The sequence below is a fragment of the Musa acuminata genome, chromosome BXJ1-4, assembly GCF_036884655.1.
Source record: "Musa acuminata AAA Group cultivar baxijiao chromosome BXJ1-4, Cavendish_Baxijiao_AAA, whole genome shotgun sequence".
In the NCBI taxonomy this organism is placed as follows: domain Eukaryota; kingdom Viridiplantae; phylum Streptophyta; class Magnoliopsida; order Zingiberales; family Musaceae; genus Musa; species Musa acuminata.
In genome coordinates, this window is record NC_088330.1 from 20,401,435 (window position 1) to 20,416,957 (window position 15,523).

The 15,523-nt window shown below is 41.0% G+C and overlaps 3 protein-coding genes across 4 annotated transcripts; 2 read left to right on the forward strand and 1 right to left on the reverse strand.

Moving 5' to 3' along the window:
• Nucleotides 1-2,797: 2,797 nt before the first annotated feature.
• On the forward strand, nucleotides 2,798-6,135 carry LOC135650164 (large ribosomal subunit protein eL19x). Of its 2 annotated transcripts, XM_065169355.1 has the most exons (5): nucleotides 2,799-2,975; nucleotides 4,584-4,706; nucleotides 4,775-5,088; nucleotides 5,719-5,753; nucleotides 5,838-6,135. In XM_065169355.1, exons 1-5 carry the CDS (start codon nucleotides 2,864-2,866, stop codon nucleotides 5,857-5,859), a joined length of 606 nt encoding a protein of 201 aa, XP_065025427.1. In that variant the 5' UTR covers nucleotides 2,799-2,863; the 3' UTR covers nucleotides 5,860-6,135. The 2 variants fall into 2 exon arrangements, with proteins under 2 accessions (XP_065025433.1, XP_065025427.1); XM_065169361.1 differs by lacking the exon at nucleotides 5,719-5,753 and having other exon boundaries at nucleotides 2,798-2,975.
• A 452-nt stretch (nucleotides 6,136-6,587) lies between these two features.
• Nucleotides 6,588-8,561, reverse strand: LOC135650174 (uncharacterized). The gene is made up of 2 exons (XM_065169371.1): nucleotides 8,162-8,561; nucleotides 6,588-8,094 (listed from the first exon to the last, which is right to left on the reverse strand). Exons 1-2 carry the CDS (start codon nucleotides 8,366-8,368, stop codon nucleotides 6,643-6,645), a joined length of 1,659 nt encoding a protein of 552 aa, XP_065025443.1. The 5' UTR covers nucleotides 8,369-8,561; the 3' UTR covers nucleotides 6,588-6,642.
• Nucleotides 8,562-10,057: 1,496 nt separating this feature from the next.
• LOC135650179 (O-methyltransferase 1, chloroplastic-like) lies at nucleotides 10,058-15,035 on the forward strand. The gene is made up of 7 exons (XM_065169382.1): nucleotides 10,058-10,355; nucleotides 10,986-11,152; nucleotides 11,221-11,341; nucleotides 11,477-11,601; nucleotides 11,967-12,095; nucleotides 12,191-12,355; nucleotides 14,695-15,035. Exons 1-7 carry the CDS (start codon nucleotides 10,133-10,135, stop codon nucleotides 14,764-14,766), a joined length of 1,002 nt encoding a protein of 333 aa, XP_065025454.1. The 5' UTR covers nucleotides 10,058-10,132; the 3' UTR covers nucleotides 14,767-15,035.
• The last annotated feature ends 488 nt before the right edge of the window (nucleotides 15,036-15,523 follow it).

Consider the following 15,523-nt stretch of genomic DNA (forward strand, 5'->3'; position numbering starts at 1 on the left):
CTTTCTGTCTCAACCCGAATGACCTTGGCCAAAGATTTGTCTGAGCAAGAACACATGGGATATTCCTCTCATGACGCCGAGAGTGGATGATCCTCTATCGACACTCAATAGCCCTCGTAAGGTCGACTACCACTCCCAATGACCAGCTATACTAGATCTGGGACAGCCAAACCTATAAGTCTGGTATCAAAGAGTGGAGCACTCATACAGGACATCCTTGGTGTCTCAAGTCTAAGGACTAGATACACCATTAGGACTACGGAATCACTGTCTGATAATAAGGCATCATCAACCATCCAGCATTCCGTAAGCGGATCAATCAGTGAACTCATTCTCCAATGAGCACCTGTACTGTATCCCTAGTGTCCCTACACGAGCAGCTATGAGACCAACTGCATCCATCATATGGACGGGTATACAACACACCAGTCTGTCCGGTTATCACGATGTCCCTCTCGAGTAACCTATGACCGGGATTATTTAGGATATGTGTTTAAAGGTGAATCGATCTCATTATCGTGATCTCATCACGATCCGATTCCAATTGCACAAATCCAAGGATATCACAATATATATATATATATGCATTTATGCAATAGTTATAAAGTGATATACGCCAAAATATAATAAGCAAAAAGATTCTGTATCAAGTCACACGTGCCATCACTCACGTTATTGGCTTGCTGGGCACCTATGACTAGCATGTAAAACATATTTCGATCTAAACAATTAATCCTAAGCATCTAATCAAGTTGTCCGGCATGTCATTGGTCACTTGACGCTTCGTCCAATTCTTCGGTGTATCATCCTCTCCTGCGGCCTATTGCCCAATCGACCAGTTGACTCCACAACTCCGATATCCTTGGCGCAATGTCCGCTCTTCTTGGCCGATGCCCAAATCCATGGCTCGAATGCTTTTGTCGATACGTCGACCGATCCACCAGCCCAACGTTCAATCTTCTGACATGTTCCTCCGGCCCAACATAATTTTCCTACTTTAATTGTCTCATCCTGATCGAAGCATCCTGCGTCACTCAAAACGCAGATTAAAACATAAACACATATTGATTGGTTTCATTATCAAAATCCGAGATTCAACAATCATAACACTATAGACTTCCCAAATGATACCCAAGATTGAGTTAGGAGAATATTAGTTTAATATATCCTTCGATATTAAGATTGTCTTACTATTCAACGTGGCCATTGGCATAGTCGAGCCGCCCTCATGGTAGTAGATGAAGGGATCGTCCTCGAGCTTCATCTTGGCATAGTCAAACTTGAGAACCTAGCATGATGAAGTATTTGAATTGATAGGAGGAGGTGCCGACATCTCCACATCTTTCTTGAACCCAAGGAAGGCTTATATGTGATGACAATTTTTTCTCGATGCCTTAGTGCCAAGGCTCTCTCGACCTCGAGCTCCTCTTGTAAGGACTCAATCTAGCCGTTCAACACTGCCACTTACTTGTTTAGCCCCATGATATGCTTATTCAACTTGATGACATAACCGAGGAGCTCGATGTTGTAGATCCCCATGGAGTTGAGCTCCCCAACTTGACAAAGTAGCTCATCCTTCATCTAATGATTATGGCCGCAAATAGTCTTCAACTACTCACCCTGGCTAGAGATATGCTATCAGGCTTCGTTTAGCTTTGCCTTCAGCTCAGCCACCCGAGCCTCAAGCTTGATGGTGAGGACCAAGTCGCCCTTCTCCTTCTTTAGCTCCTCCACTTCATCACGAACGTTGTCGATCTCTACAACCCACTAGGAGATGACACTCCTAGCATCACATACACGATCGATCAGACCATTGCATAATTGTGATGCTGCAAAAAAGATAGAACTCAAGGGATAGCCAAGGAGTGATCACAATGAGTAAAACCTGACCCACAAGTTAGAGGTACTTATCACCACTTCATTCATGAAGGTCGTATTGATTATAGCCTTCCAGGCCATGAGAACACATAGTTATTAAGGAGCATGTTGAGCTTTGATAATACTGACTTGAAATCTTATTATTGTCCTAAATGCACTGGTCGATTTGTAGATTTGTAGGTTAGCTTAAGTATGAAAGGGATCGATCAAAACTCTCTAATCTTATCTTGGTATATATTATTACTAATTTTTTCTCAGATAATACGAATCATCGTGTTGACATAATACATTATATATAAAAATACTTTTGACCATTAATACTACTGTTCATACAAACATAAATATAATACAAAATAAAAGAGTCAAAAAAAGGTTTAAGATAATGTAAAAGGGGTCAAATTAAGTATTAAATGCTCTAAAAATGGTAAAAAAATAATTAAAATAATAATTCCTTTTGACATATTTGTACTCACGAAAATAAGAGAAAAAGAGTAATAATCATATAATAATAATCTTTCACGATTAATCTGGTACCTATAAAAACTTTACAATAATGAGTATAAAAAAAAGTGTCATGATCAAATTATAGCGAGTGTTTTCTACTATCTCGAACATCACAGTAGGGAATAGTAATGACACCGGTTATATCATAGATATATCTCGGATTCTTCAAATCAAACATGATTCATTGAATATTCATCATAGCCGTATATGATTAAAATCATGGCTTCTAAAATCATGCGTCATTTTAATAAGAAAAATCTTAAAATTAAGAATTAGAAAAATCAGATTATGATGGTTCAATGTGGGCCTGAATGTATTAGACCGAACTCGATCGGGTTAAATTGTGATGGGTTATGCCGATCTTGCCCTCGTGGAACCCTAGCGGAGGGACGTTCAAATAGCTGGTCCGCGTCGGCCGCCTATCTCCCGGACTCGGTTCGTGTTCCCACAGCGGGAGAGGAGAGGAGAGGAGAGGCGAGAGATGGTGTCGCTGAAGCTCCAGAAGCGGCTCGCCGCGAGCGTCCTCAAGTGTGGGAGGGGAAAGGTGTGGCTCGACCCCAATGAGGTCAACGAGATCTCCATGGCCAACTCCCGTAAGGCGTCCTCCTCCACTTCCGATTTGTGACCGTTATCGTGCTCTCTTAATTCTCGGCTATCGACCGTGTTCTTGCTTCTTTTTGCCTCGATCTGAGACCAGCCGCGCGTTTCCGAGTTCTTGCTCGAATGATCCTGTCGAGATCACAATGATACTCCCGTGTTATTCTAAGCGTTGCTTTTGTTCGTGGCGAATTTTATTTGGTTCTGTGAACGTTCGCCCGTTAATAGGTTCTCTGTTCTGGGTCGTCCTTTTCGTCTTTTGTGCTTGAACATAGAGGATCTATGTTGTTCGAGGACCTGTGTTTTGGAACTATTTTGTGTTGTTATTGCTCCGGCAATCCTTTGCTTTTTGGTCTTAGCGTTGCATGTTCACTAGCTTCTTGTTTTTCTACGATCGCAGTCGAAAATGGTTTCTGTCTATTGTCTTTCATGCTGTGTGTGTCACTTGTGTTGTGAGTATCATTATTAGTTTACCTATTTAGCGTAGCTTATTCTCCTGATGCTGCTTCCAATTCGTCATCGTGTGAGCTTTGAGACATCTTCATACATACCGTCTTTGTTGACGGTTTAGTACTGTTGTAAAGTTGTTTCAATATCTAAGTTAGGTGATAGGAAATTATTATAACCACTGTATAATGGATTTATCTGATACCGAATATTGAGTATTGATTGGAGTAGTGTGGCAACAAACGTCATTTCTTGGTGGTCTACTAAAATCTGTACCACTGATATTCCATAAGGTAGGGGGATGGTGATGGAACAATAGTCTCCTTGGTGAAATGCGCACAACATAACTAAACATTTGAAGAAGACCAAATCAAACTAATTTAATCAACAGAATAAAAAGCTAAATCCATTAGTTGTTCAACCTGTTTAATAAAGTGGTCTGATCAAGTTTGGCATCGAAGTTGGCATGTCTATCATGCTTTTGACATGATTTGATTGCTTTTAACCTGATCGACCTGAGAATGAATATGAACATCACTCACTTCAATAACATTATTTTCTGTAAAAATAAATTTTATTATCTATTATTGATGATTTTTTAAAATAAATTTCTCTTCAAATTATCTGTATGATATTGCCACCAGAATGCTTCTTTGAAGGCTGTTTCATTTTTCAATTTTGTGGTATGCCGTTTTATTCAGCTAAAATTGGTAACACTAGTCGACCTTGGCGTTGACAGGACTCAATCTGAATCCTAGTCTACTTGAACCCAGAACTCTGCAAGTTTTGGTTTCATGAGGAGAATATGATTCTCAAGAAAGGGATTGGGATGTGACAAGAAAACTGTGGCCGGAGAAACAACCGATCGGGGTATGGCGTTAGTGGTTGTAGATGGTAGGCAATATATGTACCATGAGATATGAACTTGGAGAAGCAACCCCTTTAACTGTTTTCATTTCTCCCTGTCCAAACATCATTGGTCATGGAAAGGTGGATTGAACTTTCGGTCTTACAAGATGAATTTATTAAAGCTTTAATTTATCTTGATGATTAGCTAATTGCATATAATAAATATTTTCCTTCTGCATAAGAACTTTCTTGATATTTGCAACTGCCATCTATTGTCACTGATGAAATGTGATGGTTTTGCAATGCAGGCCAAAATGTTAGAAAGCTTGTGAAGGATGGTTTTATCATCAGGAAGCCAACCAAGATTCACTCACGGTCTCGTGCAAGGAGGGCACTGGAAGCAAAGAGAAAAGGGCGACATTCTGGATATGGTATTAATTTTCATTCTAGTCCATCATTATTTAGCTTTTCTTTTTTAAATGAATGTTCTTTGTTACAGGAAAGCGCAGGGGCACGAGAGAAGCTAGACTTCCAACTAAGGTACTTTGGATGCGAAGGATGCGAGTTCTTAGACGGTTGCTGCGGAAGTATCGTGAATCAAAGAAGATTGACAAGCACATGTACCATGACATGTACATGAAAGTCAAAGGTAATGTTTTTAAGAACAAGAGGGTGCTGATGGAAAGTATTCATAAATCCAAAGCTGAAAAGGCAAGAGAGAAGACCTTATCTGACCAGTTTGAAGCTAAACGAGCCAAGAGCAAGGCTAGCAGAGAAAGGAAGATTGCTAGGAGAGAGGAACGCCTGGCTCAGGTCCGATAAAGGTTTTCTTGTGTTTACCTTATTATATGACATGCAGCTTACATCGGTTCTTTTGCTAATCATGCTGCCATTTCAACTGCTTTGGTTTATTAATTCTGATTCTTAATGGGCAAGGATTTGGAAGATTATTCTATCCATTTTGCACTACTATCATTCTTGTCTCCTGTGATTAACCAACATCAACTTCCAGGCCATAAAAGCATTTTTCTTGATGTTCAAATTAGAATGACTACTGTAGCTAGATAGGGAGGAAACAGTTAGTCTTCACCCCTAATATTATTCTTTTCATACTGAACTGTAGCCACAGATTAATGTTAAGCCTTCTTTTCAAAGTTGTAGGCCAAAACACTTATCCAATGATTATGTAATGGAAAATAGGGTGTGTTGCTATTTTATTTGTTTGATTGCCAATTATATATTCTGCAAATGATTCTATTGAAAGTGTTGTCAGTTTTAGCGTGGGTGACTCAGTATTCTGTTCATCATTGTTGCTTCGAATTGTTTGTTAGCAGGCACTTGTAGTCAATGCTGCTTTTGTTTTTAGTTTGTTGACAATAAATGCATGTACACTTCGACCTGTTCTCATTGTCTCTGTGTTGTGTTGGTGCTGTATGCAAACAGGGGCCTGGAGACCGCGTACCTGCTGCACAACCTGTGTAGGGGGTTCTTTTTCCTTTGCACTAATATGAAAGCTGTTTAGGATTTGTACACAAACTAATTGTGGTATCTTTCTGGTGCAGGGCTCCCAAGAAAGCTAAGTAGTTAGGGATAATGATGATGCCAAGACATTAGTTGCAGAATATGTAGAAGTGGTTAATGGATTGTAACTTTTGTTCTGTTCTGTTTTCCAAACCACGAGTTCTTGCAAAAAGTGAGAGAAACCTTTATTCCACGTCTGTCTCTCGGGTTTCTCTTCATGTTTGTTTTATGGAGTTGGAATATGTATGCTAGTTTCAGTTTTGAGTAGTGGTATTACCTGCTTTTGATGATAAAAAATGTTTTGGTCAATTAATACTGTGGTAGAATATTGATTCTTTAGGTCATTGGTCATTTACATTTAATTTGTTATGATTATGCATCAGTCTTCACTGTGCACCTAATAGTCTCCCCCCCTGCAATACCTCATTTTGTTCCTACAAATATGTGAGTGATGACTACATCCTAGTTGTTTCTGCCTTAGATTCTCAAGCACCAGAACTATTAATAGCAATAACCAATTTGCATTAGTAGGGCCCAAGGGTTTTCCTGCAACTAATACAGAGAGTACTTTTATCATCTCATAGTAAATGTTAACAAAAATTTGGTGAGTTTTCTTAGACGATATCATGTGTTAATTCCATTGGTTTAACGCCACCAGGTTTGTCCTTGCAGTGGGTTGGGTTTGTGGCTGGTGACAAACATAATTAAATAGCATCGAGATGAATTAAACTACCAAGATAGTTCTGCACTGGACATGTTATATTCTCCTTAAATCAGGGCCACGGAAGCCATTAAATTGAAACTGGAGCGACATCTTTCATTCGTTTGCAGAACCGAAAGTACAATTTAAAGTTCCTGCCTATTCTCCCTGGCAGGGGAAAGGATCTGATAGAGCCGATAAGAAAGTTTTATGAAATGATCGATGAAAGAAAGAAACCCCAGGAATAATGCCATCACCACCAGCAGCAGAAACAATCTTGTAGGACTATTCATCGAGAACCAATCCATTATCGGCAACTTCTCCTTGTCTATGGTCAGCTCTGTTGCCATCACGTTATCCACCGTTACCTGTTTCACCAGAATGATTTCCTTTTGCTGCTCTTCTTCTGCTTCTTCCACGTGTATCATGTTCTTGGTTTCTGCCGAGGTTTCCGACTGGTCACCTGTATCTGCCACCACCTCCACTGCCTGTAGAATTTTCTCTTGCTCGATTACCTCTGTTGGCCAGATTGCATCTGCGTTTGATTCCGTGGAAGAAACCCCGGTGCTATCTGAACCCTCCTCTCTCGTTTCGGCTTCTTCCGCGGATGATCCTGCAATATCTTGTGATCCAGTTGATGACACTTCTTCCATTTCATTTATGTCCTTCATGGTAGAAAGCTCTGATCCTTTGTAGATCTGTTGAAGCATTGATTCACCTCTAACATCATCACTGCAGCACTCATTCATTCCAGGTTGAGTTTGATGGAGTCCTGATTCGTTTTCTTCTTTTGCTTCATTGTCATAAGCAAGTTCAGTTTGGTGATCGTTCATGCCAGATTCTGATTCTGATTCACTTGACATGGCTTTTTCATGTTCTATTTCTTCATGGACTACTAATACAATCTTTGGTTCATCCATAGCCTGCTCAGTTTGCTGTTGGCTCATTTCCAATTGAGGCTTTGTCTCTTCAATGATTGCAGTTGATGATGCTTCCTCTTCTTCTTCCTGCTCATCTATTTCCTTCACAGCAGAAAACTCTGTCGTCTCGATTCGAGACTCGGTCAGCAAAGCTTCTACTTCCCCTCTTATCTTTTCTGCAAGAACAGAATCTGGTTCGTCTTCTCCAATAACTTTATCGAATTGTGAGTCAGTTGATGCTTCATCTAATTCTGTCATGTTGAGTTGAGCTCCTTCCTTTAACGGAGCTTCATCTTCTTTTTCTTCATCGTCATGAGCAAACTCAACTTGGTGATAGTTCATGCCGTATTTAGATTCCATCGATGAAACTCCATCATCTTCTTCTTCTTCGTGGGCGAAGGTGATCTCAGATTCATGTAAAGGTTGCTCGGTTGGCTGCTGGCTCACATCCAACCGAGGCTCTGTCGATGAGATCTCTTCTCCAACAACGTCAGGTTTCTCCAAGATCAGCTCGCTTCCTTCTCCTGTTCCATTAACAAGAACAAACTCGGATTCTTCCAAGGTTTGCTCTATTGAACCACACCCATCATTATGAGTGTCATCTTCCAAGATGGTGTCCTCTGTTCCCCCAACATCTGGATTCTTGGAGGTGAGAGGCTTGGAAGCAGAATCGTTCTCCTAAATGAATCCAGAGATGAACAAATTTGATCAAGAACTCATGAACACAACGTGAACAAACAATTACCTCATCATCAGCTGGTTTTGCGGTGGTCGAAGACCGCCTTCTCTGAGCTCTACGGGCCACGAAGGCGGTGCCGGCGCCGACAGCGGCCGCGATGAGTACGCTGCCCAAGATCAGGATCCCTCCCCCACCCGTCACCTCTATCTTCACCCATGGCTTCTTCCTCCTCCTCTTCTCCTCCTTCCCTGCTCCGACTCCTGCTGCTTCCATTACCCCTCACACGACCTCGCTTCTCATCGCTTCTCCTTGACCTTTGTCTCCATCTCGACATCGACCTTTACGGCCGGCCATTTACGGGGAGTGAATTGCTGCAATTTGTTGACGACTGGTAGAAGAGACAAAGGTGGGAAAGGGTAGCGGAGAAGGGTCGGTATCGGATGAGCCGTTTGCGGGGAGCGCGGAGACTAACGTGGCGACTACTTCTGCCTCGGATTGAGCGGTCGGGCCGAGTCGTGGATGTGTTTGTTGTGCGTGCGGGGAGGTAACTTCGTGACGACACGACAGCCACCCGCTGCCCGCCCGAGCCGAGCGCTTCGGTCTCTGCCACGTGCAGCACAAGGTGCGGTCGATCAAGACGCTTGGAGGGCGGACCGCGTGGAAAATTAACGGCGTTTCGAGGCTCTTCCACACGACTTCCATTTTTGTCTTACAATTCATTGAAATATGAAGTTCTGTTTCCGCAAAGGATAAATGTGATTTTATGATGATTTTATAAAATATTTATTAAATAATATTTTTATGAGAATAATAATAATAGAATAATTATTATGATACTTTATTATCATATGATTAGTATGTTCAATGATCAATATCTCGATATCAATATCATTTAATGTTATAATCATATCTATAGTTGTTATAAATTCTTCGAATTTAACATAATATTATTTATGATAAAAAAAAATATATAATCATCTTTGACATTAAAGTTCGTTTTCAAGTATAATGATTATTCATAAAAGATTATTCAGATGCGTCTCTCTTGTTATGGTAAGTAACTTTTTTAGCCGTGACCTTGGGGTCGACGCGGCTGGTTCAGGGGTCCGAACGGTTGGGATCAGGCGTGACTCCACTCGGGATCTTGTGGCGACCGATTACGGCAGGTCTGGCTGGAATGCTTCGCGACGCCGGGTTGGGTCGGCTTCGGTCGAGTACCTACACACAGGTCGGGTCGGTGGTTCGGCCCGACCCCTCCGACGATCAAGTCAGTGATTGGGAGAGGAGTTTTTGGGTGAAGTCGTGCTTCTGTGTGCTTGCCCCGTTCGTTTGGAGCCTGGGAGTATTTATAGGTGAGTTTGATGTTACCTGATGTGCCATCCTGCCGGGATAGGGCCGTACCTCTGATGGCGCCTGTTGTCGTCATGGGCGTTGCGTGGAAGGCCGAGCTGCCGCAGGGTATGGCGAGCCTCAATCGACGCCTTCCCCTGCCTCGGCCGGTCGTGCGGGGTCAGATGATGAGGTCGTCTGGGTACGGTGAGTGAGGGTGCACATTATGTTGGTGTTAATGCTCGCCCCCTGGAGCAGTGTGCCGTCCAGGAGGGCTGACGTCGTGATGTATCACGTCAAATCTGGTGTGTTACGTCAAATCTATTTTTATCCCAATCATCTCTAACTCTCTAAAATTCTCTACCTTTCATACATTTGAAGTAAATCAATACCTTGCGATCATGACTAACGATTTTATCAAAGATACTTGATATAACTTTTATAAAATTATATATATTTTTGATATCAATATGAGAGAGCATAGAATAAAACCTTGATTGGGACTCAACTATCTCCGAATTGACATCCGGGTCGGACACATGGTATTGCATGGCATGATAATATATACATTTTAGACGTATTTGTACGGTATTGTTTATATTTCACACTATAAATATGCAATTTGCATCTCTGTATCATCAAATTTTCGTGGCACAAAATATTATACAGCAAAAGAGTCACGAAAAAGGAAGAGGAGAAGCAGGTGAAATGGCCGCCTTAACGAGCCTATGCCCGCAAGCGACTCCGAAGCCCTCCTCCGCCGTTCGATCTACGCCTCCTGTGGTCTTCGCCGGTCGGAGGAAGTGGGCGGAATCCCGGCGGAGGACCGGTGGAGTCGTCGCCTCCAGACTCGGGGCCGATGCCTCCGACCCGCTGCTCCAGGCGGCTCTCCGTGCCGCTTCTCTTCGCTTCCAAGAGTCGCTCCGCCCAGGTCCGCGTTTCCCTCCCACTCTCTCGATCTCTTCTTGTTTTAACGATCGAAACGTGTTCGATGAAATTCGCTAAAGAAAGTGAGGGGGAAAAAAGAGCATTGTTTAAGGGATTTGTTAACAGTATCTAAGACCGCTTTATTTTTCATGTTCTTTTTTCTTGAAGGATAAATTTCTTCGGCTTTGGTTTCTCAAGTGGATTTTCTTGGGTGTCATTCTATGCAAACACAGCTACGATCTGTCTATTTGTTAGTGGAATTGCTACTGAGCTACTAAATATGTAGGGCGCTGTTGTTTTCTTTTCTTTGAAGTCAATTAGTTCGCAGGTTGTGGCTGCTCTTTCGAGCTCGTTGAGCATACGGTTGGAGATTCTTGTAACGATGTTTGTGTTTTCTTTTGACAGTAATATGCAATAAAGTTGTAGAACTACTGGAATGCTTTTGTTGAAACTAAACAGATTAGCGGACATTAAGTCGACAACATTGTTTTCATGAGTTCTATTTCAGTATTTGTGGTAAAATAGCAATTTTCTATCTATTGTTGTTCTCGAACATCAACTTTTTCTACTAAGGAATTCCGAAAGTTTATATTCATTTTGCCAAAAATTTGGCATTCTTGTTTTATGTCAGCAGATCCTCTTTTTGTTGATCCATACTCCGGTTGCCTTCTTTCTCCTACTGTTAGCCATGAGGATTTGGAGGATAAGTGTTTACCTTCTTTGCGCCACTATAGGTGGACGACAAAATATGTTGATGATAAATTGCTTGCTTTGCTGGGAACTATGGATGAGCTTAGTCAGGTATTTAGATACATCATAAAATAGCTGCATTTATCTGTCATATTACGTTTGTTTCTTATTCCATATAGATTGTTTTGTTGACAGATGGTATGGACACACGTCCGTATAGGCTGAGTTGGCCATTTTCATGTGTCATATTTGACATCTCTCCCCAGAGTGTCTTCAATGTGGCTTCTCAAAAACTAAAAGGTTCGTGCCTCTTTTCAAGTAAAGGGGTATGCGATATGAGTCCATCTGCTTTTGACTTTAGAAGTTGTAATGCATCGAGATGCAGTATGTACTTTGTACATCTTCTTGTTGATTATTCTCCTTGGATAAATATAGGTACAGGAGCTAAAATTGGGAGAAACTGTAATTTAGTTCATGTTCCTCTAGAGTCGATTGATTTGCAGGCTGCCTTGTACAAGAAGGGTTTTAGTGGGAATAAGCCAAGTTTATGGGCCATCCAGGTGAAGTTTGGATTTGCATTATATTTCTTGAAATTTTTGTACCCGATTCCCTTTTCAATTTTGCATTTGGTGTCTCGTACTTGGAGAAGAGTTGAGGGCACCAGGATTTAAGTTCTTGCTGATCAATGAATTGCTTCTGATGTACTATTTTTCTCCTTCTCCAGCATGTATATATGTTGGCACATGCTTCTGATTGTTATAGTATTGCCGTATTATATATTTAGGATCAAATAATGTTGGTTTAAGTTTGATTAGATGTTAACCTTTCGGTCCTTGTACAGAGTATAAGGAGTTCCAGAATATTGTTTGTGAAAACATGCTGATTGGCTTACAGAGATGGCTAATCTTTTCCTGTGTTTCTGCAGGGGCTGCCCATATCAACTTTGACAAGCTTGAAAGGTATATTATCCCTTGTAAGCAGTTCAGCTATGAAAGGAAGCATTCTCATGGGAGAATTGCCAGACTTTTTGGCAGGGGCTGAATTTGAAACAAAGGTTGATTTGTTGTGCGAGCATGTTTTTTTTTCTTCTCTTTCTTGTATATTATTACCTTTGTAAGTTCTTGCCATGTTCCTCTTTCTCCATTGCAGGAAAAGAGACATCAGTGGACAGATAAACTTTTTATGAGCCATGGCTTCCGAGTTAATGTCGTTGGGTACGATGAGATTGCAAAAAACGTGGACTTAGATGAGCCGTTTGATGACACCAGAAATATAGTATTTAGTGCTGAGCAATTGCGATTTTCTGATGCTGAGGTACTAAAATGCATAAATAAATTTTAGTTCCCTTTTGTAATTGTACCTTTATAGCTAGATATAATTCTTCTAATTACTAGGAGTGCTTGACACTGTGGACAATGGTGCTGTATTCTCAATAGATTAAAACATTCTAAGGCTTTCAATCTATTGAACAACTAGCTTTAATTTCTTTGGTCACTTCTTGGAGTCTTTGGTATTAGACTTCTGTAATTTCTATCTAGAACCAGGTTGGGTTGCGTTGTCAAAGTGCTACCAGAAAGATTTGCTAAGTATTGCAACATATGTGTAGGTTAGTGATTATTAGGTGCTTGGATCCTCTCTTATGATATTCAAGCAACTAGAATTCTCGTGCTACTGGGCCTTTTTACATGAGATCATTGATAAGTTTTAAAATGTCCCCATCTTATTGGGATGTTAGAAACATTTTATTCTTCCAATTCCTTTTCCTTCATGACATTCTCTGTTTTGAAGTATGGTGAGAGCTACTAATGCATTCCTTTGAAGATTGGATCCTCAGCACATTTTCCTCCTTTGGTTTAATGTCACATTTACATGTCCTGTTGTCACGGCCTTAGCGGGAATTGCCTAAGGCATGAGACACCCTTGCGGCAAAGACGCGAACTTAGATTGTGTTGCCTAAGTCACGAGGCACCCTTGCGGCAAAGATGCAAACTTAGCTTGCGTTGCCTAAGTCGCGCTTCGCCCTTGTAATTTGCGTCTGCAAAGATCAGCCCACTTGCAACCTCTCGTAGGTCCCGAAGGACTTGTAAAAAGAGAAAGTTGATTAGTTCGAAGAACGAGCGACGGACAAGTCCCGACTTCTCGCGAAAAGGGGAAGCTTTACAAGCAATTCGGTGAGCACCTTGCGTGCACAATAGAAAAGAGGGAGAGGGGGAAAACAAGGACTTTAGAAGGTTGAACGAACAGCTGCAAGTCCACAAACAGCTGCTCACCGGGTGCCGGGCGCGACAATAAGTTTTCGTCAAGGTAACGTGCGAACTTGCGAAAGGGTGTTCAACGTCCGACACTATACCGAAGCCCCATCCAGCCCTGTGCCACCCGGGTGGTTCTAGGGTGCTGAGATGGTTGACGTTTTGCGTGCAGTAACGGACTGCAGAAATCAGCCCATGGCACGCGAAAACGGAGTTGTTTTGGGGCTGTTTTGCTCGGTTCGGTAAGCGGTCGCACTGTAGCGCTACAACTTTTTCGAACTTACATTTTTACAAGCAAAATGACTTAAAACCAAGCCAAAACATGCTGCCAAGCAGCTGTACATGTAGACGAGAGCGACGAACGGTTCGTTGAACGGAGTTGTTGCGGGTGCGCAACGATCGTTCGTGACACTGTGGTACTTACGAACCACCATAGACACAGTTTCAAAGATTGAGTTCTCAACAAGCTTTTGTTCTTTGGCTTAATATTATATCCAAATGCCTTGTAATAATTTGGGACTACCAAGGCTGATCAGTGCCCAAATTCTGTTTGGAAATGACTGCTTGAGCAACATCAGCATTTACTTAATCTTGTTCATGCTGATATCTTTGTTGATAACTTTGTTTTTTTTACTTGCACTGGGGACTGTTGTGTTTTGATGTCGCATGATTAAAGAGCACCTAAACTTTCTTGATTAGTATGTCATAGGTGGCCGCTTTGTGTATAATATAACGTGCATGATATAGTTGGGGTTACAACTTGTCACAAGACATAAAGTCCCAAACAATTTGATAGGTAGGTTTAGTTACATTAAATTTTAATAATCTTTCTTAAGAACAAAATGTTGATCTAAGGGAATTCATATGCATATTTGTTCTGATATCGATTAAAGAGAGCAGCCTTAGGATAGAGGATGGTCTCAAAGAAATTGTAGCATGTTCAGTAGACCAATTGTTGTCTGGCTTGTTTTTGTTCTGCTGCTAAAATATTCTCAGCGATCGTTTCCACTTGTAGCAGTTTCTAATAAATAGTTCTGAAAATATGTAGCTATTTGGTTTTTGTGTAGGGTTATGCTGTACACACAACTATAGGATGACTGCAGTAACACATGAACTTGTTTGTCTCTTCTAAGAAAGCAGAATTCAGCTATTAGCTTCATATTTGATGTAATTGAGGGCATTTTCTTCTTTTAAAACCCCAAATAAAAGGAAGCACAATCTGATTTTTCTTAACTGCTGTAATTATCTTAAGAACAGTAGCTACTTCTATGCTTTAATTCTTTGTACACGATCTGTTATCCACAATACAAGTAAGATTTATTGATTGTAATTTCAATCATCTCTCTCAAGGCAAGATGACATGATAGTAATATTGTTTCTCTCAATTTGTTGTTTAAATATTAGATGGAGTCATGGAGGGCACATCTGGAAAGGATAGAGCAGGAAGGAGATGAAGAAGGATTTGAGGAATTGTAGCTTTGTGAAGGAATAATGCCCTTGGAGCAACAATTAGCATTCATTCACATAAGTTATATTGGAGTTTGCCTGAACATTTCTATGTTCCAAATAGCTATTTAATTTGACATTTTGTCAAATTAATATTTGAAGCTCACAAGACTCCCTTTGTGTTCTAGGTTTGTGGAGTGGCAAAGTCAGGTTATTTGTGATCTATTTATTGGTAGGGAAAGTAATCTTTATTTTGTCACGAAGAATACAATTATTCCGCCTTGGCTACTTTCATCGAATCATTGTGTGTTCATATAATGCGTTCCATTTAGTATTCACATAATGGGTAATTTTATTGAATCATTAAACGTAAATAGTCGTCCGAACCATTGAGTATTATTGTTAAGATCATCTATTCGCATAATGTCGATTTAGTGTTTACTATACACTAAATCAAGGGATAGTTTCATCAAATAATCAAACATGAATGATTTCGAATCGTCGAGCATTATTGTCGGCATCACTATGTTCAAGTGTCGGATTATAGGCGATGTGACAAATTGGATGCCTCCACACATTCAATCTCTCCATATCACCTATTACAGATCAATCTAACATATATGAAGCCCTTCTTCTTCTTCTTCACATCTTCATCATTCGTTCGTTGCTGCCGTCCCCGGCCGCCTGTCCGGTTAGGGTTTTGGCAAAGAAAGAGGAGCGACCTCGTTTAGAGAGCGCGTATCCGACCCGCTATCGATTGGGTCGAATTCGGATCGCACAACCCTAC